We start from the raw sequence: 23,679 nt of genomic DNA, 5'->3' as shown, positions 1-23,679 counted from the left end.
CGAGATACGAACCGCAGATGAAGCGGAGCCTCAAAAGTGGAGGTCGCGCGTGACGACGTGGCTGCACGAAATTGATTCCGTTATCGCGTTGCGTCACCTCCCTTGCGGGGTAATGAGGGTCGTGAGACCAAGTGTCACGGGCATCACCGGATCAGTAGTTGCGAGACGGCGGCTTGTTCTCTGGCAACCTGCAGCACGACCTGCAGCATCACGACCACAATATTACATATAGACACAACGAGAAGCTTACAACTAAAAGTACAGACGCTGGGCGGACGTCAGAGCCGTCTCCTGTGGGCAATATGGACACTTGGCCGACCGCTTGCCAGACTTGACCATGCGGGTGAGCGACTCTCGCGCAACCACATGCCCACACGACAGCATGGTGGGGGGGTTCGATTCGGTCGCCTGCTCCTTGGACACGGGGCAGACGAATACCGAGTGGTATCTGCGATTGGGCGGAAGTGGGACCTCCATCTGCTGTCAGCGCTCTTTGTGTTGTCAACTCACAGGGAGCTCTTCCCACTTGCGGACGTTGCCCAGCCTCTCGCCCATCACACGACGCGCCTTCTCGATTGCGTTGAGCGCGCCGCCGCGGCTGCCGAGGTCCACAACGACCTCGAGAGGATCCTCCCTTGCCCACCCGTGCCGCCGGCAGTAGTCCGTGATGAACATGGACGCGAGGGGCGCTGGGTCGTTGGCGTACGGCGACTCGTCGGCGCCGCTGTACAAACAAGAGGTCACGAGAGCCAGCACCGGCTGCGTGGACATGTACGCGAAAAGATGGGCCCGGGCATACTCCAACGCCTTCATGCGATCCGTGAAGGAGAGGAAGACGGCGCGGTGGAGGTGGTAGGGGAGAGAAGAGGGGTGTGGTGGTGCAGCAAGGAAGTCCTTGTTCTCGTTGGTCCACTGAATAGCGGAGGAGAGGTTGCCGGACTCGATGTCGTGCACGATGCGATACAGCTCTTCGGAAAGCACGCGTTTCTCAGAGTTGTAGTGGAGGTCTGTCTCCTCCTCGAATGCCTCAACAGCGTCCCACAAGCCACGCCGCCCCAAGCTGTCCAGCACGATATTGTCGAGCGCTTTAGATGCGGCTGCATCCACGAAGAGCGGTGGGTCGTCATATGCGGCACTGATGGCGGACAGATTTGGAGGGAAAGACTGGGGGGTCAGCGCTGGCTGCGTGGCAAGACACACCTTGTCGACACTCTTGCCGACGTTGCCAAGTGCAGAGTACCATGCTTTCAGACCCTTCTCGACATCCTTTTTGGCGCGGGCGAGGTTGGTCTGCAACTCAGTGATGACTTGTTTGGGCGGCGAGCCGGCAAGGATGCGTTCGCGCGCGACGGTGAAGTGCTCGTTGAGTAAGCGGTTAAGAGGCCCGGACGATGAGGTAGACGCGTTCGCAGCGAGCGCCTCGAGCGCGTCGAGTGCGGCCGACACGTCGACGGTAGACATGGTGAGGAGTGTAGTCGAGATAGGGTGGAGCAATGGCGCAGTTGGTGGGTGTGTTGGGTTGAGTGACCGGGTGGAGGGCTTGGAGGATAGCAATAACGTGGCATTTGAATGTTGTGTCATTATTTGCCACCGCTCGCCGGTGGTGCCACAGCGCCCACCCACTCGGCATGTCATGTATCCTGACGGCGTCGAGAGGAGATAGGGTCGCAGCGGCTTCGTGTCCCCCGTCGTCGCCCTCGACGTCGAGCACAGCGCGCGAATGGATAGCACGCAAAGTGGGCCCGTTCGAGAATGCATTGTGCGCCTACGCATCTCAGCGCCCCTTCCATGCAATATTGCGAGTTATTTTTTGTTAGTTTTGGCAGTATTCAATTGGCTCCCCAATGCTCACCCAAGGGGCATTTAATGGGAATGGGGAATGCTCTTTCTATGTCTACGGTGGGAACGCGACCGAGAGGTAGATGATGCATAGCCCCACACGTAGCAGCAGCCTCGGCAATTGTGTGAGTTTGGCCGCCAAGAAGCAATTTCAATGGCGGAAAACATACATGGCAGCGGACAGCGGAATGCATGCATCATACGCCGCCGTGATTCCACTCGCCTGGGTGATGAGATCTCTGATATGTGCACATTGAGTTGAGTGCAAGGTGCCACTCGATCTGGTCGCTCTGAGAAGCGAAGCGTGACCCACGCATGCTCATGCACACGGCGGAGAACACGGCCGACTGCTGAATAGGAAAATGGACAGGCAAGAGAAAGAGAGAGAGAGGGTGGATGGATTAAAACAAGCCTCGGCGAATTCAGACAAATGCAGACAAATCCCCCCCCCCCCAAACCTCGCCTCGAGTCGTTTCTCTTTCCACCCATTCTCCTTCTTTTATCATCAACAATCCATCCATATCAGTACACATCCATCGCATCCATCGCATCCACCCCATCCTCCTCATCCACCGCGCCCCTTTTGCCTGCGCAACTCTCGCGACTCTAGTATACCCCTCCCTCTGCGATACCCCGTCTGCTTAGCATTGTGCAATTCGACGCGCGCGCCGAATTCGCCAGCCTGTGCCTCACTCGCGAGTTCAGGAGCGTGCACCTTGTTGTTTTCAACAGGTCGCGTCACTCACTCATTGACCTCACCTCTCCACCCTTCCCACATTCCCACCAACCCCCACCCCGCCATCACATACATCTCTCCCCTCGCTGCCCAGCATGCCCCGGGGTTACCCAAACCCAAAGCTGGACATCGCGCCACCACCAAAGCAGCATGGCAAGGTGCGCAGGTTCTTCTCAAACAAGGTCCACCCCCTTCCCTTCTTGGACATTCTCGCACCCTCGCCATCACCAAGACCCGTCGCTAGCGAGCGCGTGCTAGCCGCGTTGCAGCCCGATGCAGAGGTTGTCGTCGCCGCAAAGACTTTCGTCAAAGAGAAGATGGGTGATGACAAATACGATGTGGTCGAAAAGGATAAGGCGCGCGTTACGCGTACAGCAACGGCAAGAGAGAGCGGCATCACCAAGGCGATCCCAAATAGAGCCACCTCCGCCGTCAAGCCCGTCGGCCGCGTATCAAAGCTGCACAAGGTCTCCTCGGCGAAAACAGTGCCAAAACGCATGGCGCTAGGCTTGGGGCTCAGAGGGACTGTTGCTTCCCGTCTGAAGACAAGCGCGAGAGGGAGAGACAAGGAGGAGCCAGTGACCCGCAAGAGCACACTACGGTCGAACACTGTGCCAAGTGCGACCGACTCGACATCGATTCACACCCCTAACATTGCTTCTCAGGTCTCGAGTGTGGCCACTCCACCCGCATCAGGATCATCCTCCCATGCGGCTCCTGCAGCCACAGTCACGCCTGCGCCCGTAGCTAAGCCAGCACTGCACCTCGACGCTGCCCCGCATATGAGTGGCATTACTGTCGGGGCACAGATGCTCAACGTCGGGCCACAAGTGGCCAAGGACACCAACCCCGCAAGGTCCAAGGAATACATGAACGCAGGCCTGTACTGCCAGGACGAGAATCCTGCACCGGAAGCGGTGCTCGTGGAGCGCGTCCTACGCTACAAGGGGTTTCGGAAGCGTGGCCGCCCTCGTAAATCTCTCCAGCAGTTGCCACCCATCCCCACTCCCGCCGACACTGAGCCCTCATTCCCGCCCCTTCCGCTCGACCATGGCTATCGCATGTTTTTCGAGACCGAGACAGAGTTTCGGCTACCCTACAATATCATGTGGGAGCGCGATACCGGCGCGCTCGATGGCAAGAAGCGCCCGCCACCTTTCGGCAAGTTGAGATCCAGTGAGTACCGCGCCTTGCGTGAGGCGTATTCCGTGGACTGACAGGAAGACCAGTTCGTCGAGCGGTCCAAGCGTGTCGCAGAGCGCGCGGTGTGCAAGTGCGATGCGAGCTCGGACTGTGGCGACAACTGTATGAATCGACACATGAACTTCATCTGCGGCAGGCAATGTCCCGCTGGCGAGGGATGCACGAACAGGAGCCTCACGCGCCGCCCGCAGAAAGCATACAAAATTGCATGGGTAGGACCCGGAAATGGCACGGAATTCCTGACGGCAGACGGGCACCCGGGGGTTCGGCATGTTCGCCGCCGAAGACATTGCCGAGGGCGAGTTTGTGATGGACTACCGCGGCGAAGTGAGTCACCCTCGGGCTGTCTGAGCAGTGCTGACTTCTAGGTCATTGACATAGAGTGAGAAATATTCAGCCAAGCAAGGGTGGGTTGGAGTGCTAATGTGACAGGGAGTTCTGCAATCGCATTGACAACGAGTACAAGGGTACGCGCAACTTTTACGCGCTGCACTATGATGGAGACGAGGTTGTCGATGCCGTAGGTCTCGGCCTATTTGGCATGCTGATGTGCAGGGTATGCGTGGTAATGACGCGAGGTTCATCAACCACGGCTGCAGCCCCAATCTCGAGGTGCGCAAGCTGCAGACGGTGGGCGATGGGTTCGAGGAGTACGAGATAGGGTTCTGGGCCATCCGTGACATCAAGGCTGGCGAGGAGGTAAGTCGGACTGCTCGCCTAGAGAGTTCAATGGCTCACAGCATAGCTGCTCTACGACTACAACTTTGAGGCGTTCACCGTGGGCGACCTCGCCAATGAAGACGTCCGCGTCCGCTGTCAGTGTGGTGCCTCTAACTGCATCGGTTTCATGGGCCGCAGGTCGGGCGAGAAGTCAGCCAAGGAGTTGGCTAGAGACCTGGGCCGCCAGACAGAGATGCGTGGCCAGAAGCGCAAGGCCCCGCCTACTACGGAGGGCGCGAGAGCCGTCTTTACCAAGCGCCGGCCCGGAAAGGCCCGCCAGCCGGTATTGACGCCTGCCGCCGCAGCGGGATCTGGTACATCGGGAACATTGGACGCGTCGGGTAACCTCATCTTGCCTGTCAAACGAAAAGTTGGCCGACCGCGGATTCATCCATTACCCGATCCCAACGCACCGAGGCGCAAACCAGGCCGTCCGCGCATACATCCGCTGCCAGACCCAAGCGCCCCGAAGCGCAAGCCTGGCCGCCCACGCAAGCATCCATTGCCTGCACCTGTTAATGATGTCCCTGCCACTGATTCGGGCGACCCCGCTCCGCCGGTTGCTTCTGAGACTCCAGCCGCCGCCCTCGACGCTGCTACTCCTTCCGAGACTCCCGTTCCTGACGCTCGCGCGAGTCCTGCTGGGGCCACTGCTCGTGCACCTCTTCCCGTTGCTACTCCTCCCTCTGCCACATTGCAGCCTCCTCCCAAGGCCCCCAAGACATTCTGGGTCGCTAATTCGCGTGAGCAGGCACCAGCGACCGCGGCGACGCCTGCTCCTGGGCCTGCACCGCGTGCACCGCGTGCTGTCGCAATCCCTGCCACTTCTGCTGCGGCTGCAGCAGCCGTCGCACCCACGCCCTCGCCTCCTCCAGTCACCGCGCCGACATCTGCGCCTGTACCTGCGCTTGTTTCAGCCCCACCTCCGACCCTCTCTCCCGTCTCCCCTGTGACTGTGAAGAAAGAGGACAACGAGTCGGACTGGGAGGATGCGACGACGGTCGGATCGCACCGCATCAGTGCGACCAACAAGCGCCGTGCGCCCTCCAAGTCCGGGCCGCCAGGCAAGAAACGCGGGCCCGGCCGTCCGCGCAAGATCCCACCGCCGACGCCACCGCCGCCGCCGCCGCCCGGCGCCAAACGCGGGCCTGGGAGGCCCCGAAAGATCCGCAACCCAGAGGACGAACTGCCGGTGCTCGGCCCACGCATCACGCCGAAGCAAGCAGAGAAGATTAAGCGCAACGGCGCGCCGGCGGGCTGGGTGTTCGTGCCCGTTGGCCCGCCGGCCGCGGCGCCGGCGGAGGCAGCTCCTGCGCCGCGCGAGGCTACGCCGCCTCCGTCTGCGCGCGCGCGGCGGGCGCAGCGTCTGGCGTCTGTGCGTCAGGCCACGCCTGGAGTTCTGTGATGCGCGGGCTCAAGGACATGGTGCGTGAAGTGCGTGTGGTTGTATATGTATGGTGGAGCGAATGGCGAGTGCCATAATGATGTGACGAGGGATGATGTGAGTATGATGATGATGATGATGTGAGACGGACGTGTGATGTGATTAGGGTATTCGGTCATCACTCCATGACTGAGCATGATGGCCTAGGCCGTGCGTGGAAATCATGGTTTATCATTATTATCGAGCAGACACATATTATTATGTAGACGCAGTCGCGACGAGATGAAGAGGAGAAGAGCAGGAGCAAGTGCAAGTGCTAGGAAAATGATGGGGATTATTAGAATTGTGACACGCGGTATGCCGTATGCGACAGGGCTGGATCTCGATCAGTGTGATGTGGTGAGCAGGACGAGCGAGCAACCCAGGCTCGATCACAAGGCCCAGCCCCGCGCCCCGAGCCGGTAATAGGTCGCCCAGAGTAGAGCAGCCAGAGCAGCCAGACCCGGGATGCAGGCGTGCAGGCATGCAGGCGTGTTCTGTATCCCTGTCTCGGGATGTCTGATGCCGACAGTAGACATGGGACGCTACGCCGGATGCCGCGTAATCAAGCTTCCCGCCATTGTTCTATCCATGTTCGGCCACGCCATGAGGACCAGGGAGCGGGACGGGCTGCAGAGATTGCGGAAGGTGACAGACGCAGACGCAGACGCAGACGCAGATGGACCGAGTCCCAGTGCCGTATCGGATGTTCCTGGGCCTGGGCCTTGTTCTTGTTGCTTTGCATTTGCGAGCAATTGAGCAAGCCTGCAAGACCGCTGGCTTGCAGCTTGCTTGCAGCTTGCTTGCTTGACGACTTGGGGCCCATTACTGTGCACGCTGCACGACAGAGTTTGCAGGAATCCGACGTGTGCGCGCTGCGAGCTGCGAGCTGCGAGCTGCCCAATAAATGAGTAAAACTGAGGCTCCAGGGTCAGAATTGATTGGGCTTGCAGGTCTGGAGGGTGACCCTGTCCTAAGCAGCGCCACGGCCGCCACCATTCACGCCCCTCGCACACCACCCGTCAACAAATCTCTCGCTCTCTCGCTCTCTCTCTCGCTCTCTCCGTCCTCCGCTACACGCCGAAGGGTCAGTCCCGAGAACAGCCCGGAACACATCGAACCGCCTCGCATTGCCGAGAGCCTTCCCTGCCCCTGCCCCCCGCCACGCGCCCACGCGCCCAGGACCCCAACGAGGAAAGAATCACAATCAACAGAAACTTAGGCGGCGCCGACCCTCGCTCTGCTTCGACCCGCCGCCCTCGGTCCACCCCCGTCTGCACTCTGCCCGGAGAACGCGCCGCGACAGAGTAATACTGTATACTCTGGAGAGGATCGGGTTGCAGTGGGCAGTGGAGGATGGAGCATCATCAGCACAGACCGTTTTCGGATCGGGCATCCACATCCACTCATCCTTCCACTCGATCACCTCCCCCAACACCTAAACAACAACAACAACTCTCTTCTGCTCCGTCCATTACCTCTCAGCGTCACTCTTATTCTCATCCCCACTCACCCCCTACTGCCCGCTCGCCCACCTCTCCTCGCTATCGGCCCTCCTCATCCTCCGTCACCTCCCCCGCACCACCACTCCCTTCCTCCAGACCACGCTCCACCTCTCCCATCCACCCGCCCGCACGCAGAACCCATCACGACTTTGAAAAGGCTCTTCTGCACCCAGACGACGTCCTCTACATCAGCAGCAGCAGCTCCCTTCTTCTCGAGAGCGAGCGCGACGAGTCTGCGGACGACAACGCCGACGACCAAGACGACGAGCTCGAGTACCAAGACGTAAGTGAGGAGATTGACGACTCCCACTCCCTCGCACCCCTCGACTCGGCCTCCACCAATCCACTCGAAGCCAATCCCGCTCCGCACGCACCACCCAAAGCAGGCGCCGTCGAGCACGAGCACCATACGCACAGGCACTTGCCCACTACCGCCGGCGCTTCTCCCCCTTCTCCCAAGACCCTTGCGCCGCCCGTCGGACCAGCTCTCACAGTCGACCTCGACGTATTAGGCGACCGGCGCGAGCCCACGCCAAGACCCCGTCTGCTCAGCCGCTCCAACTCGGCCTCGGACGCCCACAGGTACTCTGATTCCGGGGTTAGTGCCGCCTCCGCCTCCGCCTCCGCCTCCGCCTCGACACTTCGGTCGTTCGATAACGACCCGGCCCCCCCTGGCGCGTACAGAGGCGTATTTAAAGGCTTGCACAGGAGCATGTCTGGGTCTGCCGCACACCCCGCCGCATACGCCCGTCGCGAGTCTCTCGCGTCGACCGGCTCTGGCGCCAGCAGCTCGGCAAGCGCGACAGCACGAGTAGCGAGGATGTCGGCCCGCAAGAACTCGGGGCATCATCTAAGCCTTGGTCTCGATGGTGAGTGCATACCTCGGCGTCGGGCGCGCAGCGAATGGTGCATGTTGCGCCGCTGAGTTTTGCGAACGCATCGATGCTCAATGCTGCATGGCGGGGGGAGAAAATGTCGGCATGACTTGGGCAAGGAGCAGCGGAGACGTGCCTTCATGAGCGCGGAAGCCAGGGCGCGCGGGGAGGACGCGAGGGGCTCGGTCATTGCTGCATGGCCATGGCTGCAAGACTGACGCGGTGGACAGTCACCTTGTGGCTTGCATGGCTTGCATGGCTTGCATGGCTTGCGAGCCATAGGACCATGGGTACTGCTGGCGTCGATGTGGACGGGAACGCGTGCATGGCATACTCGATTGTTGCTCGTTGAGAGAACAAAGTGAGCCTTATGGGCGGTGATCCAAAGAGATGGGTGGGGAGAAGGGAGCAAAGGCGTCCATTCAGGGGCGTTGCGGCCCCACCATCCAATCCAGAGCCTTGACCCACCCGGGTCACTCCTCCCCGCACTTGCCATCTGCTGCCTCGTACTCCCCGTCACCACCTCGTCGTCCTCTCTCACTTATCTCCATCACTCTCCATTCTGCTCCTCCCCCAGACCCCCCTCCCTCGTGGCCCATCCCCCCGCCCAACCACGCCCCACTGCCCCCTCGCTAACACCCCCAGCTGAGATCAAGGCCGAAGAGGCCGCGGCGATGCCAAAGCGCCGTTCCATCTTTCGTACAACTGGAACGGCATCAACTCCCGATCTCTCCACCTTGATCCGCGGCAAGAGGTCGCAGGCAAAGCAGCAGCAGCAGCAGCAGCAGCAGCAGCAGCAGCAGAATATTTCCAGGCAGATGTCTGGCTCCTCGGCCAAGCAGTCACTGGCGCCCACCGCGTCAACTTCATCAGCCGCCATCGCATCCCATCTCAACTCGGCCCACACAGGCTCCACCAGCTCCCTCGGCCAGTCCAACAGCCGCCGTTCGGGCAGCCAGTCGCTTCAGCAACCGCAGCGAGGCAACACTCAGGAGTGGGACCGTCTCTCATCACACTCGAGCATGACCGCGCACCACTACGGAGACAGGGAGCGTGGGATGCCCTCCATTTCGGAGGGCCAGCCCGGCGTCGAGCCGCTCGGTCGTCACGCGTCTGTCGACGAAGCATCCAAGGTGAGTCCCCACCTCCTACCCCCCCTCCTTCGCGGCCAACCCATTCTGACTGTCAGATCAAACGTTCCAAAGGCAAGGGGATGTTCGGTCGCATGTTCGGATCCTCATCGTCGAGCAAGGAGCATCATGGCGTACGTGCACAGGCCACCGCGTCGCCAACCAATGTCCTGTTTCCTGACTATGCCCAGCCTCTGACTTCCGGATCGCAGTTGAGTTTGTCCGGACGGTCTCAGGTGGACGTTTCCTCCCCGCAGTCCGCAAACTCGCCTCAGCTAGCGTCCTCGCCACGATTCCCGGGAAATTCGCAGTACAACTTTGAGCGGCCCGCGTCTAACGGGAATGTGGAGCGACCTCCTATCCCGCCGAGACCCGCAGTGCCCATAGTGCCCAAGACGGTGCAGTCCGACGGCGAAGGGCATGGCAGCGAGGCTGCCAACTTTGCTGCGCGAGCTTCAGCCGACACGGGCCGCCCTGTCCTCGTCACCCGCCCGTCGGAACAATCTACCGTGCACGAGCAACGCGAGCCGGAGACGGCGGTACCACCGGTCATGCCTACCAAGGTCGAGCTCGTTGCACCGTCGCCCACACGCTCGGCGTCAATTTCGTCCACCACGTCGGTCCATGAACAGCCTCTTGCACAGGTGCAGGTCCTCCGGCCCCCGGAGACGCCTGTGTACGAACCAGCTCCGGTTCCCAGCCGCGCCAGCTCGCGCAAAGTCACGGCAGACGGCAACTCGCCTCGCGCGCCGGGACGCGCCGCCTCATCATTCTCGGACGATGTTACGGGCCTTTTGGATCGGATAGGCCACACGGAGGCTGCCGCACTTGGTATGGCGATGACCCACGAGCCGGAATCGAGCGAGCATCTCCAGGTCAGCCCAGATCGCGCAGGGAGCATCGGAGCAGCCTCAGGAGTGCGATATCGCGCGTACGCCGCCGAGCGATCGCCGTCATTGGGACATGTCCAGCGCTCCCCAGGCGGTATCAACGATGGACAAATGGCCGAGCCGCTGCCTGTGCCAACGATCGAGAACTCGGCACCGTCGAGTGCCCACACCACCTCATCTGGGGTCGTTGTGCCGGACACCATCGAGCCTGAAGCCGCGCGGGATGACTCTTCGGAAACAGACGTTCACGCTGCTCCTGCCCCATCCCCCGGCCTGCGTGTGCCCTCTCCGCGTGGATCGGTCGGCGTCCCCGAGGTTCCTCCGAAGCGACCAGAACGCCAGTCCACCTGGGAGAAGCAGAATGCCGCCAGCACCTCCAATCCTCGCCTGGATACCGACTCTCTTGTCGTCGTTGACGTGACCTCATCCGCAGGCCAGTCCTCTACCAACCTGAACGACATTGCCGATGTCGGGGACGAGGACAAGGGACACCAGCTTGCTAGGGAGTTCTTGGCTGGCGATGCTACCCACGTCCCACCAGACAAGGTGGCCATGTTCCTCGGCGGCCCCCGTCCCGTGAACAAGGCCGCGCTCCGCCACTACATGCAGCACTTTGACATGCGTGGCCTCAAGCTCGACCAGGCGTTCCGTGACCTCTGCGCCAAGCTTCATCTCAAGGCCGAGTCGCAGGAGATTGACCGCATCATCGAGGGCTTCTCGGCGCGCTTCTACGACTGCAACCCCAACACGGTGTACGGCACCCCCGGAGTCGTGCACACGGTCACGGGTGCCATGCTTATGCTCAACACGGATCTGCACATCGCCGACATCCAGAAGCACATGTCCCGCCAGGACTTTGTGCGCAACTCGATGCGCGCCATCCAGGAGAGCATGCCTGACCGCGAGTCGACCCCGGACCTCGTCAACGACAGCGGCAGCCTGCGCAACATTGACTCGTTGTCTGCGAGCCACTCTACGACAAGCGTCAGACTGCGCAATGCGGCCGGCACACCGCGCAACACGTCGGGCAACCTTATCTCTCCCACATCCGATCTCGCTTCGACGTCCACGCAGGACTTGAGATCGCGGGGCGCTTCCTCGACAACAGTCAACTCGTTCACGTATACAAAGGCTTGGGAGACTGAGGCCGAGACCGCGCTGAAGGAGATCTACTCGAACGTCCGCAACGAGCGCATCCTGCTGCCAATAGCGTCCATGGGTGACCCCAACCACTCGAGCTCGACCCTCGGCGGGCTGCGTGTCGGATCGCGCGGCGGCATCAACGCACTCATGCGCCCCAACACGAAGAACGCCCCATACAATGCCATGTTCAACTCGCAGGGCGATGGCAGTCTCAGCCCTACGCCGTCGTACGCCAACTCGATAGGCGACCTCGCCCTGCCACCGAGCAACCCGATCGGCTTCGCGGGCAACTTGTCCCACACGGTCATCCGTGAGCAGGAGGACGAGATCCACAGCATACGCTCGGGCGAAACGGGTTCGACGGTCGAGGAGCTCAACGACGACGAGCTGGCTCTCCTCGGCGCGCCGTGGGCCAAGGAAGGCCTGCTCCAGCGCAAGATCCAGGTCGAAGCGCACGGCCGCAAGCCGCAGAAGAAGGATTGGAAGCAGTACTTCGTCGTCATCCAGAAGGGCGATCTGTCCATGTTCGTCTTCGGCTCGGGCGGCGGCAGCAGCATGGGCGGCGGCACTGTCGGCGGCGGCAATTGGATGTCGAGCGCAAACCGCCACGGCGAGTACAGCTTGATGCACGCCATGGCCATGGCGCTGCCGAAGCCCGGGTACAGCGCGTCGCGGCCATACTGCTTTACCGTCACGTTTCCCAGTGGCGAGATAAGTGTGTTCCAAGCCGGCACTGAGGAGCTTGTGCTCGAGTGGGTTGCGACGTGCAACTACTGGGCCGCCAGGAGAAGTCGCCAGCCGCTGGTCGGCGGTGTCTCTAACATGGAGTACGGATGGACGCGGGCGCTCAACCAGCTCGACGACAACGGGCAACACCACGAGCCGCACCGCGAGCAGCGCGAGCCCCAGCGCATGGGTCTCGGCGCGCGTGCACGCCTCGGCGCCATCAGCCGTGTGCGTGGCGCGTCATCGTCGGGCAACGACCGCGTGCAAATGGACAAGATCCACATTAACGACTGGAAGCCGCCTCCGCACGCGACGATGCCTTCGACGCTGGACGACGAGGCACAACTCGAGTCGCTGTGCGCATACGTGCAGAGCCTGAAGGAGGAGCTGGACCAGCACAAGACGATCGAGGAGCCGATGAGCCGACTGGTGAGTAGCTCAAGTTTCGTATCTGACAGCAGTACACGCCTGGGTCCAAGAACGCGATGCGCGCGCGCGAGAACTGGACCGCCAAGTCGCGCTACATCCACTCCGAAATATTCAAGTACGAGACGTACGTCGAGGCGCTGCGCAACGCGATGAACCAGCGCGTGCAGCGCCAAGGCGAGCGCAAGGTCGAGCGGTCGCTGGCGCGCTCGGCGCCGAGCATCCGCCGCGAGGCGCCGCGCAAGCTCAACGGCGGCGGCGGCGCGAGCCTCGTCGGCATGGTGCCCGCCGCGCACGATCTCGAGGGCGATGCGTACGTCCGCCGCTCAGAGGACGGCCGCCAGACGCCGACGTCGCAGGCGCAGGCGGTGTGAGGTGAACGATGATTGATAATATGTCTGCAGGTATGCCTACTTCCTCTTGTCTACACCGATGCAACGGGTATAATGGCTTATGGAGGAAGGGAGAGGGCGCAGGCGCGCGCAGGCGCGCGCAGCCCAGTGATCGCGTTGCTGAGACACGGCTGTTGGCTCAATCTGCGCGCCGCCCATTCAATCATCAATTCAAGTCTCGCGGCTCGGTCGCGAGAGCGAGGCGCTCCTCGCCGCCTCAGCCCATCACCCATCTCCCATCACACATCACTTCCTAGCTTGGCGGACACCGGCCGGACCTTGCCTCCACACACGCGTCTCCACACTTGTCCATCGTCTCCATCCTCCCCGCACGACACGCTGATCACGACATGCATATTTGTCCGCTGATCAGATCGTGGGCTCCGTGGGGTCAGTGGAACCGGGCCGTGGGGACGGCATGCGATGGTGGCGATGGTGGACGTGACGTGACGTGCCGTGGTCGAAGGACGAGCGAAGGCCACGAGCTTCAGATCCGAGCTTGAAACCCACGCACAAGCGCCTAGCACGCCGACGCTTGGCGTGCCCAGCCTTGGCTAGGCGAACGCAGGCCATCACTGCCGCGGCCCCTCCGGATTCTGAAATCGCGCATCGATGTCGCTGACATGCCGATAATCAGCTCGCCGGCTTGATGGCTTGTCGAGTCATGTTCCGCGCGGGTGGGCATCGTATCTCGGCGTCTGCGTATCCGCCATCCGCAGCGTTGTCTCGTGATCAGTGATTTTGCCGCCGCGCGCCGTCGTCTGCCGCGAATAACCTTGGGTCGATCCATGGCTCGGGTTTGTCATCGGTGTGCCTGCGACGGGGAGCTGAATCATCTTGCTTGTGCAGAACTCTTTTGGCCGACATCGAGAGTCTGCCCGTCTGCCCGTCTGCCCGTCTGCCATTTGGCAAGTGCATGCTCCTCGGCCGTATCGGCTGCTCGTGCTTGTGAGCTCGCCGCGAATCCACGGCCCTTCACATATCTACTGGCGCTCAGGGAGCGCGGCAGCCAACCAGAGCCGGCGCAGGCCGGCGGTGGCACCGCGTGGACCCATGTGGGGCTGCTGCCCCTGCCCTCAAGCGCGATCAGTTGCGGGGCGATAATTGCCGGCCGGCTTGGCTGCGGGGTGGGTGTCAGGCTCGAGGTTTCGAAGGCACGTCCGGCCGTCGACCGAGCTCCAGCTGCTCCAGCTGGCCAGCTGCTCCAAATGGCCAGCTGACTCCATCGGGAAGCCAGACTAGGCTCAAGACGCTTGCGCCGAGCGCTGGGCGCGCCGGGCCCCCTTGCGACCGTGGGGCTCTGCCATTCTAACCCCCTCGACCCCGACACCTCGACAAAAATCGCGTACTTAAGCGCCGGGCTGTTGTTGTTTTTTTTTTTCTTTCTCCTCTCCCTTTGCCAGGATTTTGGGCTTTAGAAAACTTCGACAGTCGATATCACACAACATGTCCGAAAAGCTCGAGGCCGGCGTGCCAGAGAAGCAGGTACATGTCGGCGAGACCAACGAGTACCTCCTCCAGCTGGAGAGCATGCCCGCCGACGAGCGCGCGGCGCTCGAGAAGCGCATGCTCCGCAAGATCGACATCCGCCTGCTTCCATGGATGACGTGAGTGGTGTGAATGCCGATTTCGTGCGACGTGGTGGTGTTGGTGATGGTGTTGTGATGGCCAAACGGAGGGCACGGACTCGTCGCCACATGCCGCGCGTGCCGAGCGGGCCGGTGGCCGTGGCGGCCCGGGCGACGCCACAATCCAGAGAACCAGAGTAATGGGATAGCCTCATGCCGTGATCACCACCGACGACGTCGTGGCGACCATGTCGTGCCCCACATGAGCCCCGTCAACCTCGCTCCGCGCTGCACTACCTGGTGCACCCGGGGCACCCCCGGCACACGTCTCCCCTCCCCTTTCAAACCCCGCTGACCCCAGCCTCCTGTACCTCCTCTCGTTCCTTGACCGCGTCAACATTGGTGCCGCCAAGCTCAACACCCTCGAGGCCGACCTCAACCTCACCGGTAACATGTACAACATTGCCTCGCTCGTCTTCTTCGTCTCCTATGTCGCATTCGAAATCCCCTCCAACCTTGTGCTCAAGAAGCTCCGCCCCTCGATCTACATCCCCCTGACCATGGTCGTGTGGGCCCTCTTCCAGATCTTCATGGGTCTCGTCACCACGTACGGCCAGCTCGTCGCCCTCCGCTTCTGCCTCGGTCTCGCCGAGGCCGGTCTCTTCCCCGGCCTCAACTTCTACCTCACGGGCTGGTACCGCCGTGGCGAGCTCAACAAGCGTGTCTCGTTCTTCTTCGCCGGTGCCGTCCTCGCCGGTGCCTTCGGCGGTATCCTCGGCTACGGCTTTGCCAAGATGGACGGTGTTGGCGGCAAGGCCGGCTGGTGCTGGATCTTCATCATGGAGGGCATCCTCACCCTCATTGCCGGTGTTGCGTCCTTCTGGATGATCCACGACTGGCCCGACCGCGCCCGCTTCCTCACCCCCCTCGAGCGCGAGTTCGTCCTCCTCCGTCTCCGTCAGGACACGGGCCTCGGCACAGCGGGCAACTTCTCGTGGCGCGTCGCCGCCTCGGCCCTCAAGGACTGGAAGACGCTCTGTTTCTCGCTCTGCTACGTCGGCGCTGCGCAGTGCATCTACTCGCAGTCGCTCTTTGCGCCCTCCATCGTCGCCGTCCTCGGCAGGTGGACCCGTCCCCAGTCCCTCCTCATGTCCGTGCCGCCCTACGTCCTCGCCTTCATCACCACCATGGGCACGGCCTACCTCTCCGACAAGTGGATGAAGCGCGGTGTCTTCAACATGTTCTGGTCGTCGCTCGCGTGCATCGGCTACATCATCCTCCTCACCACGACGCCCAAGAACACCAACATGATTGGTGCGCAGTACTTTGCCGTCTTCCTCACCACCATGTCCATCGCGCCCCTCATCTCCACCACCATCTCGTGGGCCGGCGGCTCCTTTGGCTCGCACTACCGCAAAGCCGTCGCCCTCGGCATGATCTTCTCCACGGGTAACTCGGGAGGTATTTGGGCCTCGCTCGTCTACCGCAACCAAGACGCCAAGAAGTCGCCGCCGTACCAGCCCGGCCACGGCACCGCACTCGCCTTCGCAGCCATGAACGGCATCATGTCGTTCATCATCTGGTGGGGACTGCGCCGCGCCAACAAGCAGCGCGAGGAGCTGTACGGCCCGGCGCCCGACGAGAGCGAGAAGCACGACATCGACGACCCCGCGTACCGCAAGCGCTGGGGCCTCGAGAACATGACGCACGAGGAGATCCTCGAGCTCGGCGACCGCCACCCGGCCTTCCGCTTCATTCTCTAATATAGTTCATATGCTTGGTGGTCTGGTATAGTGTGGCCACGGGGTGGTCACGAGGTATGCATTACGCATAGCTGCACACGTTAGTGGTCGAGATGATGAGTGTTCTGTGAGCGGTCAGTGAGCGGTCAGTGGTCAGCGCATGCAGCGTAAGCGGTGGGAAAGAGGGGGAGACATGGAGATGTGTTGTGAAACGTGAAAATGACGCACAGATCGTCCTCCACCCCCACCCCCCACTCGGGCCGTCCACAAATATCCGCATCAACTCGTTTCTTGTCCTCTCTTTCTCATCTCCCACACTCTTCCACATCCCTCCTCCATCAAGGCGACAGAGCGGGTCATCATGCCGCCCAAGAAACCTCCTCCGCTTCCCCGCAGCCTCTTCACCGGCGGCGGCCCGCTCTCGCCAAGTGAGTTTGAGCTCGGGTGCTTGGTGAAGTTGCACTCACGCTCACCTTTGCCTTGTACGATTCTACTACTTGTTTGCCCTCCTTTCTCTCCCGCCGTCCTTGATGACTTCGCCCGTCGTCCACAGGCGCCCTCCAGCAACCGCCGTCCCCGTCGACCGTGCACCCGGCATTCATCACTGACGCGCACTCCCACGGCGTCCCGCTCGAGCACTTTCCCGAGGTGCAGAACATGCCCCGCGTAACGGGCTCGGTCGCCGTCGCCGTCGGCGCTGAGAGCAGGTGCGTGGCCGGATCGGAGCTTCTTGAGGGATCCGACGATCTGACTCCAGTGGTTCGGGCAAGCATCGCACAGTCGCGGCGTGTGTCATCGACGGCCCGGACTTGCAGGACGCGACGACTTCGCCGGCCATGGATCTCGTGGTGCCATGCATCGCGCCGCTCACCGAGGCAGGATGGGAGCGTGTCGACGAAGCCGTGAACAAGATCGATGGCGGGAGAGAAAAGGTCGAAATGGAGGTCGCGGAGGGCACGCCGTCGCGCAAGATTCTCGTGTGTGAGTTGTTGTCGGCCTCGGAGCTGGGGAGTCTGTGCTAACGCCCTCCTTTCCCTGCCTTCTGCCTTCGGACTGTCAATGTGTCTCCTGCAACCCCCACACGCTCCTCCGTTCGTCAACAGCCGGCCTCCTCCCTCCGCCCCTCACCAAGCGCTCCTCCCCCCTCCTCCACTCGGACGAGTACGAGATGCACTGCGGCCACCTCTCCCAGCTCTCGCTGCACTCGGACGTGGTGCTCAAAGCGCTCCCGCCCATCGTCGACACGCGTGTCGCGCCCGCCGCGTGGTGGGAGGACGCGCACGAGCTCGAGCGTGTCGTCAAGATGTACAGTGAGTCTGGGCTGTCGCGGCGCTGACAGCAGTCGGGCCGGCCATCGAGGCGTTCGGCACACACCGCATCGTGTTTGGCTCGCAGCCTGCGCTTCCGCCCACGGACCCCGCGATCATCGTCCCTGTCAGCGGGGCGGCGTGGTATGCTCTGCTGCGCAAGTGTGTTTCGGAGCTCGGCGAGGAGAGCGAGGCGATGACGGCCATCATGGGGAAGAACGCCGAGGAGGTGTATGGGCTTTGAGGAAGTGTACGATATCCGGGATGCATAGAGATCACTGGATTGGCAGCACCTTCCTCGCCTCGTGGCTGGCCGAGGAGTACACTCACCTCGCGTGTGAATCCACTCATCTCCTCCTCCTCCTCTCTTTTCTCTTCTCTCATCTCTTCTCTTCTCGATCCTCTTTAGATATCTAGACCTCTTTCAACTCGACTGTCACCGTCGTTGTTGATTCCTTGATCATTTGATCGCGTGATCGCCTGATCACCTGTACACTCCTCCCCTCCTTCTCCTCACTCGTCCGCGCCGTTGCCCTCTACTATCCCTCCGTCGCCTCCAGCTCTCTCTCGTCATGTCGTTCACAAGCGGGCCGTCAGTCTACTACGACACGTTCACCTCCTTCTCCGACCTGTAAGCTCATCAAACTACTCTTCACTCACTCCAGTCGAATAACCCAGGAATCCCCGGCTATTGCCAACGACGGCGGCCACCCGCAAGCCACACCGTCCGCAGACCATAACCACCATTCCCACTACACTCGATCATCTTGTCCTGCTCCCAACAAAAACAAGACGTGGACACAGGCGCATGCCGGCGTTCTCTTCACTCCGCATCAGTGGCCCCCGCACAACCCCCAACGGCCAGTCGAACGTTCGTTGACCGCCGCGCCCCTCTTTCCTCCCCCAGTCTCCTTTTCCAGTCAGCCTTGCGCCCCTTCAGTGGCATATCAGCAGTCGATCAGTATCAACGCGGACGGCACTTTATGTACGCAGGACGGCCTTTGGCCCCTGGGGCGGCCGCCCCACACGTCCTCGTCCGCCAGTGTGGCACACAACCGGGCCGTGTTCGCGGATGTGCAATCCGAGCCCCCTGTCAACAAGGCCGAACGCAACGCGGTCGACATGTTCTTTGAAGAGCGAGAACCAACGTTACTCGATCTCGGTGAGCCTCTCGTGCAGTACCGCTGCGCCCCCACGCACAACTACTCTTCAGCCTGCCAAAATAGCGCACAACCGCCTGCCCACGCCAAGCACCACCTGGGACAGCCCTTTGCCGTCGACTCCACCATCCAGTCTGATGCGACTCACCACTCCACTTTCAACGCCTTGCCCCACAGTTTGGAGAGCCAGGCCTTACTCTCCTTCTCCGACAGCAACGTCTACCCTGGGAGTCATGACAAGGCCGATATGGAGTTGGACGCCGACATCGGGGCAGCCGTTCTTGACTTCCGGGCTGCCGACCAGAACAATCCGCAGGGGTGTTCGCGTCGCTGCGCCTTTATCCGCTGGCGTAAGCGCTGGTTCGCCCTCGGGTCTTTACTTCTCGACGAACTTGAAGACCCCCATCTCGAGGTCAGCCCCACCTACGATTCCTTATGCGACGCTATTGACAATCTCGCCAGTGAGTTGGGCGAACTCGAATGCACCTGCGCAGATATGGTCTGGGACATTGCCGGCGACATCACCATCCTTCTGATTGTTCTTCGATCTGGCAAGAGTAGCATTGCCGGTATAGCCAGGCTCCTCGGCGACAGGGTTGCCCGGCTTGACTTAGAAATCGACTTTGTCGCCAACGTCGCCCGCTCCCCTACCGCGCGCTCCGCCAGGACGTCAAGTTCTACATACATCTCATCGCGCTCCGGATCGGTGGATCTCGACATCTAGCCACCTGAAATTCCCGTTTCCAATCCGCCCCCCAACAAGAGTCCCCTGCGCGACGATCACTGTCGAACCCCATTCGTGCCTCTCCGGTCGCGTGTGATTTTCGGCGGGTCTATCTAGTCTCCCTCTCGCTGCATGACCAGTTTGAACCCGCCAGCGTAATTTGTACACCTAGAGTTAGACCAGGCCTATTCTGACACTATAGAAGGCGAATTTGCTTTGTCCACTGCAAATGACCTGGCATCACGAGGGTTAACCTCTGAGATCACGTGTGAGATGTCCAGCCGACTCGATCTCGCAGTCATTTCGACCAGCCATTTCGCCACACTGCTCGTCGATTGTCGAAACTGGTCTAGCGCCGACACCGTGGAAACCGACATTCTCGAGGGCAAATTTCCGTCGCTGCATCCTCGTCGTCTGTCCCATCTCTTCATCTGTTTCTTTTCTTTTTCGTCATCTGTCTCTACCAATCCACAACAATCACAACAGCAGATGATTCCCGATTATCTTGACCGCCCCATCCTCCCCCCTGTGCCGATCATCTTCCCCGTTACTGAATACACGCCCCGCAGGATCCCCATCCCCCCGCACGACCCCCGCCCGGGTCAGCCCTCCCAGCCCGCCATCAGCATCTCCTCGGACCCGCCGTCGCCACCCCCGCCGCCGCCGCCCCCTCCCCCACCCCCGCCCGCGCCTCCAGCCGCATCTTTGGTGTCCCAAGGCTACAAGGGTGCTTGGAAGCACAAAAAGCGCTCGCGTCCGGGTCCCAGCGGCACCAGCAAGACCAAACTGACGCTGGGCATCACGCGCCCAGCGCAAGGTGTCTCTAAGAGTGGACCCCTCACGACTGCCCGGCGCACCCCGCGCACCCCGTACATCCCGCACATCCCGCACGGCCCGCGGATGCCGCACACCCCGCGCACGCCGATGCACATCCCGAACGCGAAGGAGGCCAAGCTCGAGATTTCTTGTTAACTCGCCGTTCTTCCGCTCGAGCGATGCCCGCCTGATCCTTTCGGTAACCCGCTCAATTCCTCGTTGCTTTGCTCCCTCGCTCCTTCGATATCCGTTCATCCACTTCAATACGCATTGCATACGATCTAGGACCCCAGGGCAGGGCGTCCCCCGCAATTCATCATCCTATGCATACCGCCTTGCGCACGGCCCGATCGCACACAGGTATCCAGCGAGCCTAGCGGGCCACCTGTGAACGCCGGGGCGTGCATCCTTGTTTGTTTCTAGATTCTTGTGCATATCTTGTTGTGACAGGCGGTGGCAGGCCGGCAGGTACGAAGTCATGAGCGTGTGGAGGGGAGTGAAGCGGAATTGGCTGCCGGCCGACCGGTAGGGCCGCGGTGTTAGGAATGCGTAGAGCAAGCTGAAAGTGCGAGTGAGGCGGCGCGGACAGACCGTGATCAACGCCCACCAATTCCACCAAGGATGCGGATGGCCAAGGCTACCACGGACTCTGGCGGCGCTGTAGCGAGTCGATCTGGACCTAGGAGTTTTGCGACGCCTCCACAACAAGGGGGCGGAGTGGAGCTACTGCGTGCGCCCGCACGGCCCAGTCTCGTATGTACGCCGCGTTGTGTTCGCCCGGCGGCTGGGCAATGTTCCAACGGCACGGGTGACGTGATCGTGCGGCGTAGCACGTGCATGGGCGCGGAGGTGTGTTTGCGTCTGAGCCCGAATACGTGACTCTACGAGAGGATCGCAGCTCGACATCTCTCATGTGTGCGCCTTGCTCCTCGCCCGTTCGCGCCGTCCATCCGCCCGATCTCAGCACTCTTGACCCTCTCTACCCCGTTGTCATCTGGAGCGGGTTAGCCGGGGCTCATGAAATGCCTGGGGACAGGGAACCAACGCTCAGTGCAAGTCCTTGCTGTCTCCTCTGCGACTGACAAGCGCTTTTCTTTCGTACATAGACGGGGATGGTAGCGTGTCGGACATCCAGCGTTGAGATCACTGTAGTGCTCACAGCATTGGGGGTAGAGAGAACACCATGTCATACACCACGCTTCATCCGCTCCTCTCACATTGGGTTTCCGTTGTAATGACAATAGGTCGAGCCTGATACCCCAGGTCCTCCTCGCAACAGGCGGGGGAGAGATCTACGCCTCTCACTCAACCATCCACGTCCATCATAGGCAGCTAACACACCGCAACTGCACGCCCCTTCTGCCAACATTTTTTGTACAACCATGTCAGTCAACATCCACACCGGACGATGGCTGGCCTCGTCTGCACTCAGAAGCTGCACGCCACACACATGTCGGAGCAATTCAGTCACAGCAGCGTCGGTGGAGGCCACGTGCGTTTGCTTCCGCTTTGGACGGTTGTCGAAAAGTTGTCCACATGTCCCCTGGGTGGTAATCGCAGGCAGCCAACATTTGGTCGACATCCATCAAGCCTCGTCTGCCAGCATCCCATCTATCCGACACGATGGCGTCTGTCAGCGACCTCCAAAAGACCCAGGACTTTGCCATCAAGAGCGAGACGGCCGCGCCGCAGCTCGACACGTCGCAGTGGCCCCTCCTCCTCAAGAACTATGACAAGCTCATCGTCCGCTCGAACCACTTCACGCCCATCCCCTGCGGCGTCTCGCCGCTCAAGCGCGAGCTCAAGACGTACATCCAGTCGGGCGTGATCAACCTTGACAAGCCCTCGAACCCGTCCTCGCACGAAGTCGTGGCGTGGCTCAAGCGCATCCTCCGCGTCGAGAAGACGGGCCACTCCGGCACCCTCGACCCCAAGGTCACGGGTTGCTTGATCGTGTGCATCGACCGCGCGACCCGCCTCGTCAAGAGCCAGCAGGGCGCCGGTAAGGAGTACGTGTGTGTCGCGCGCCTGCACGACACCGTCGAGCAGAAGGACGTCGAGCGCGCCCTCGAGACGCTCACCGGCGCCCTGTTCCAGCGCCCGCCCCTCATCTCCGCCGTCAAGCGCCAGCTCCGCGTCCGCACCATCTACGAGTCCAAGCTCATCGAGTACGACCCCGAGCGCAACCTCGTTGTCTTTTGGGCGTCCTGCGAGGCCGGCACGTACATGCGTACGCTGTGTGTGCACCTCGGTCTCCTCCTCGGCGTCGGCGCGCACATGCAGGAGCTCCGCCGTGTCCGCTCCGGCATTACGGGCGAGAACGACGACATTGTCACCATGCACGACGTGCTCGACGCCCAGTGGTTGTATGACAACACACGCGACGGTGAGTCAAGGTTGTCGCCGCGACATTTGATTGTCACCGCGGCCGTGCCCACCCTTTCACTATTCCGGGAACTAACACTCCAGAGTCGTACCTCCGCCGCGTCATCCGCCCCCTCGAGTCGCTCCTGACCAACTTCAAGCGTGTCGTCGTCAAAGACTCGGCCGTCAACGCCGTGTGCTACGGCGCCAAGCTCATGATCCCCGGTCTGCTGCGGTACGAGCAGGACATCGAGGTGGGCGAGGAGGTCGTGCTCATGACGACCAAGGGCGAGGCGATCGCCATCGGCATCGCGCAGATGAGCACCGCCGACCTTGCGTCGTGCGACCACGGCGTCGTCGCCAAGGTCAAGCGCTGCATCATGAACCGCGACCTCTACCCCCGCCGCTGGGGCTTGGGCCCCAAGGCCCAGGAGAAGAAGAAGATGATCAAGGCCGGCGAGCTCGACAAGTACGGCAAGAAAATCGACGGCGTCACCCCCCAGAACTGGAGCAAGGGATACATCGACTACGCCGAGCAGGGCGAGGGGCAGATCCTGCCCACGCAGCCGGAGGCTTCCGAGGCTGCTGCTGCGCCCGCCGCCGCCGCCGCCGCTGAGGCGCCCGCGACGCCCAGCGACAAGAAGCGTAAGCGTGACGACCCCGACGAGTCGATGGCTACGCCCGCCGACGACAAGAAGAAGAAGTCGAAGAAGGTCAAGAACGCCGACGGGACCGAGCGCGAGGAGACGGCCGAGGAGCGGGCAGCGCGCAAGGCGCGCAAGGCCGCCAAGAAGGACAAGGCTTAGCCGATCCGGCTCGTGAGCTGAGTGATATCTTGGTGGCGCGGGCGGGGCGCGGCGCTGTCGGCGAATAGTGTTGCTCCTCGTCCAGTAGATTATAGCTCTACGCTATGTACTTGTATGATTCTGGCGGCGGAAGGCCTCAGCGGTGTCGGCGCGCTGCCACCCCGTCCTGTTGCCTGTGACTTCT

General features: G+C 61.6%; 9 protein-coding genes across 9 annotated transcripts; 8 read left to right on the top strand and 1 right to left on the bottom strand.

Annotated features, from left to right (window-relative positions):
* Positions 1-252: 252 nt before the first annotated feature.
* Positions 253-1,461, bottom strand: COLE_03966 (uncharacterized protein; the record flags this gene model as incomplete). The annotated part of the gene is made up of 3 exons (XM_018424966.1): positions 253-477; positions 511-1,164; positions 1,201-1,461. 3 exons carry the CDS (start codon positions 1,459-1,461, stop codon positions 253-255), a joined length of 1,140 nt encoding a protein of 379 aa, XP_018279595.1.
* A 2,421-nt stretch (positions 1,462-3,882) lies between these two features.
* COLE_03965 (uncharacterized protein) lies at positions 3,883-5,903 on the top strand (the record flags this gene model as incomplete). Its single annotated transcript, XM_065626316.1, has 5 exons — positions 3,883-3,990; positions 4,028-4,119; positions 4,211-4,298; positions 4,334-4,477; positions 4,524-5,903. 5 exons carry the CDS (start codon positions 3,883-3,885, stop codon positions 5,901-5,903), a joined length of 1,812 nt encoding a protein of 603 aa, XP_065482397.1.
* Positions 5,904-7,277: 1,374 nt separating this feature from the next.
* On the top strand, positions 7,278-8,351 carry COLE_03964 (uncharacterized protein; the record flags this gene model as incomplete). The annotated part of the gene is made up of 1 exon (XM_018427335.2): positions 7,278-8,351. One exon carries the CDS (start codon positions 7,278-7,280, stop codon positions 8,349-8,351), a length of 1,074 nt encoding a protein of 357 aa, XP_018279593.1.
* A 2,081-nt stretch (positions 8,352-10,432) lies between these two features.
* On the top strand, positions 10,433-12,990 carry COLE_03963 (uncharacterized protein; the record flags this gene model as incomplete). Its single annotated transcript, XM_065626315.1, has 2 exons — positions 10,433-12,619; positions 12,652-12,990. The coding sequence occupies 2 exons, from the start codon at positions 10,433-10,435 to the stop codon at positions 12,988-12,990; spliced, it is 2,526 nt and encodes an 841-aa protein (XP_065482396.1).
* Positions 12,991-14,454: 1,464 nt separating this feature from the next.
* Positions 14,455-16,339, top strand: COLE_03962 (uncharacterized protein; the record flags this gene model as incomplete). Its single annotated transcript, XM_018421313.2, has 2 exons — positions 14,455-14,615; positions 14,938-16,339. 2 exons carry the CDS (start codon positions 14,455-14,457, stop codon positions 16,337-16,339), a joined length of 1,563 nt encoding a protein of 520 aa, XP_018279591.1.
* A 340-nt stretch (positions 16,340-16,679) lies between these two features.
* Positions 16,680-17,869, top strand: COLE_03961 (uncharacterized protein; the record flags this gene model as incomplete). Its single annotated transcript, XM_018422901.2, has 5 exons — positions 16,680-16,746; positions 16,872-17,025; positions 17,076-17,299; positions 17,422-17,628; positions 17,661-17,869. 5 exons carry the CDS (start codon positions 16,680-16,682, stop codon positions 17,867-17,869), a joined length of 861 nt encoding a protein of 286 aa, XP_018279590.1.
* A 1,163-nt stretch (positions 17,870-19,032) lies between these two features.
* COLE_03960 (uncharacterized protein) lies at positions 19,033-19,509 on the top strand (the record flags this gene model as incomplete). Its single annotated transcript, XM_018422900.2, has 1 exon — positions 19,033-19,509. One exon carries the CDS (start codon positions 19,033-19,035, stop codon positions 19,507-19,509), a length of 477 nt encoding a protein of 158 aa, XP_018279589.1.
* Positions 19,510-19,998: 489 nt separating this feature from the next.
* COLE_03959 (uncharacterized protein) lies at positions 19,999-20,481 on the top strand (the record flags this gene model as incomplete). Its single annotated transcript, XM_018426602.2, has 1 exon — positions 19,999-20,481. The coding sequence occupies one exon, from the start codon at positions 19,999-20,001 to the stop codon at positions 20,479-20,481; it is 483 nt and encodes a 160-aa protein (XP_018279588.1).
* Positions 20,482-21,948: 1,467 nt separating this feature from the next.
* On the top strand, positions 21,949-23,495 carry COLE_03958 (uncharacterized protein; the record flags this gene model as incomplete). The annotated part of the gene is made up of 2 exons (XM_018420793.2): positions 21,949-22,711; positions 22,795-23,495. The coding sequence occupies 2 exons, from the start codon at positions 21,949-21,951 to the stop codon at positions 23,493-23,495; spliced, it is 1,464 nt and encodes a 487-aa protein (XP_018279587.1).
* Positions 23,496-23,679: the final 184 nt, after the last annotated feature.

This window comes from Cutaneotrichosporon oleaginosum (assembly GCF_008065305.1).
Source record: "Cutaneotrichosporon oleaginosum strain ATCC 20508 chromosome Unknown ATCC20508_contig03, whole genome shotgun sequence".
Lineage (NCBI taxonomy): Eukaryota > Fungi > Basidiomycota > Tremellomycetes > Trichosporonales > Trichosporonaceae > Cutaneotrichosporon > Cutaneotrichosporon oleaginosum.
Note: the sequence above shows the minus strand (reverse complement) of the source record. Positions and strands in the feature narration are given on the sequence as shown.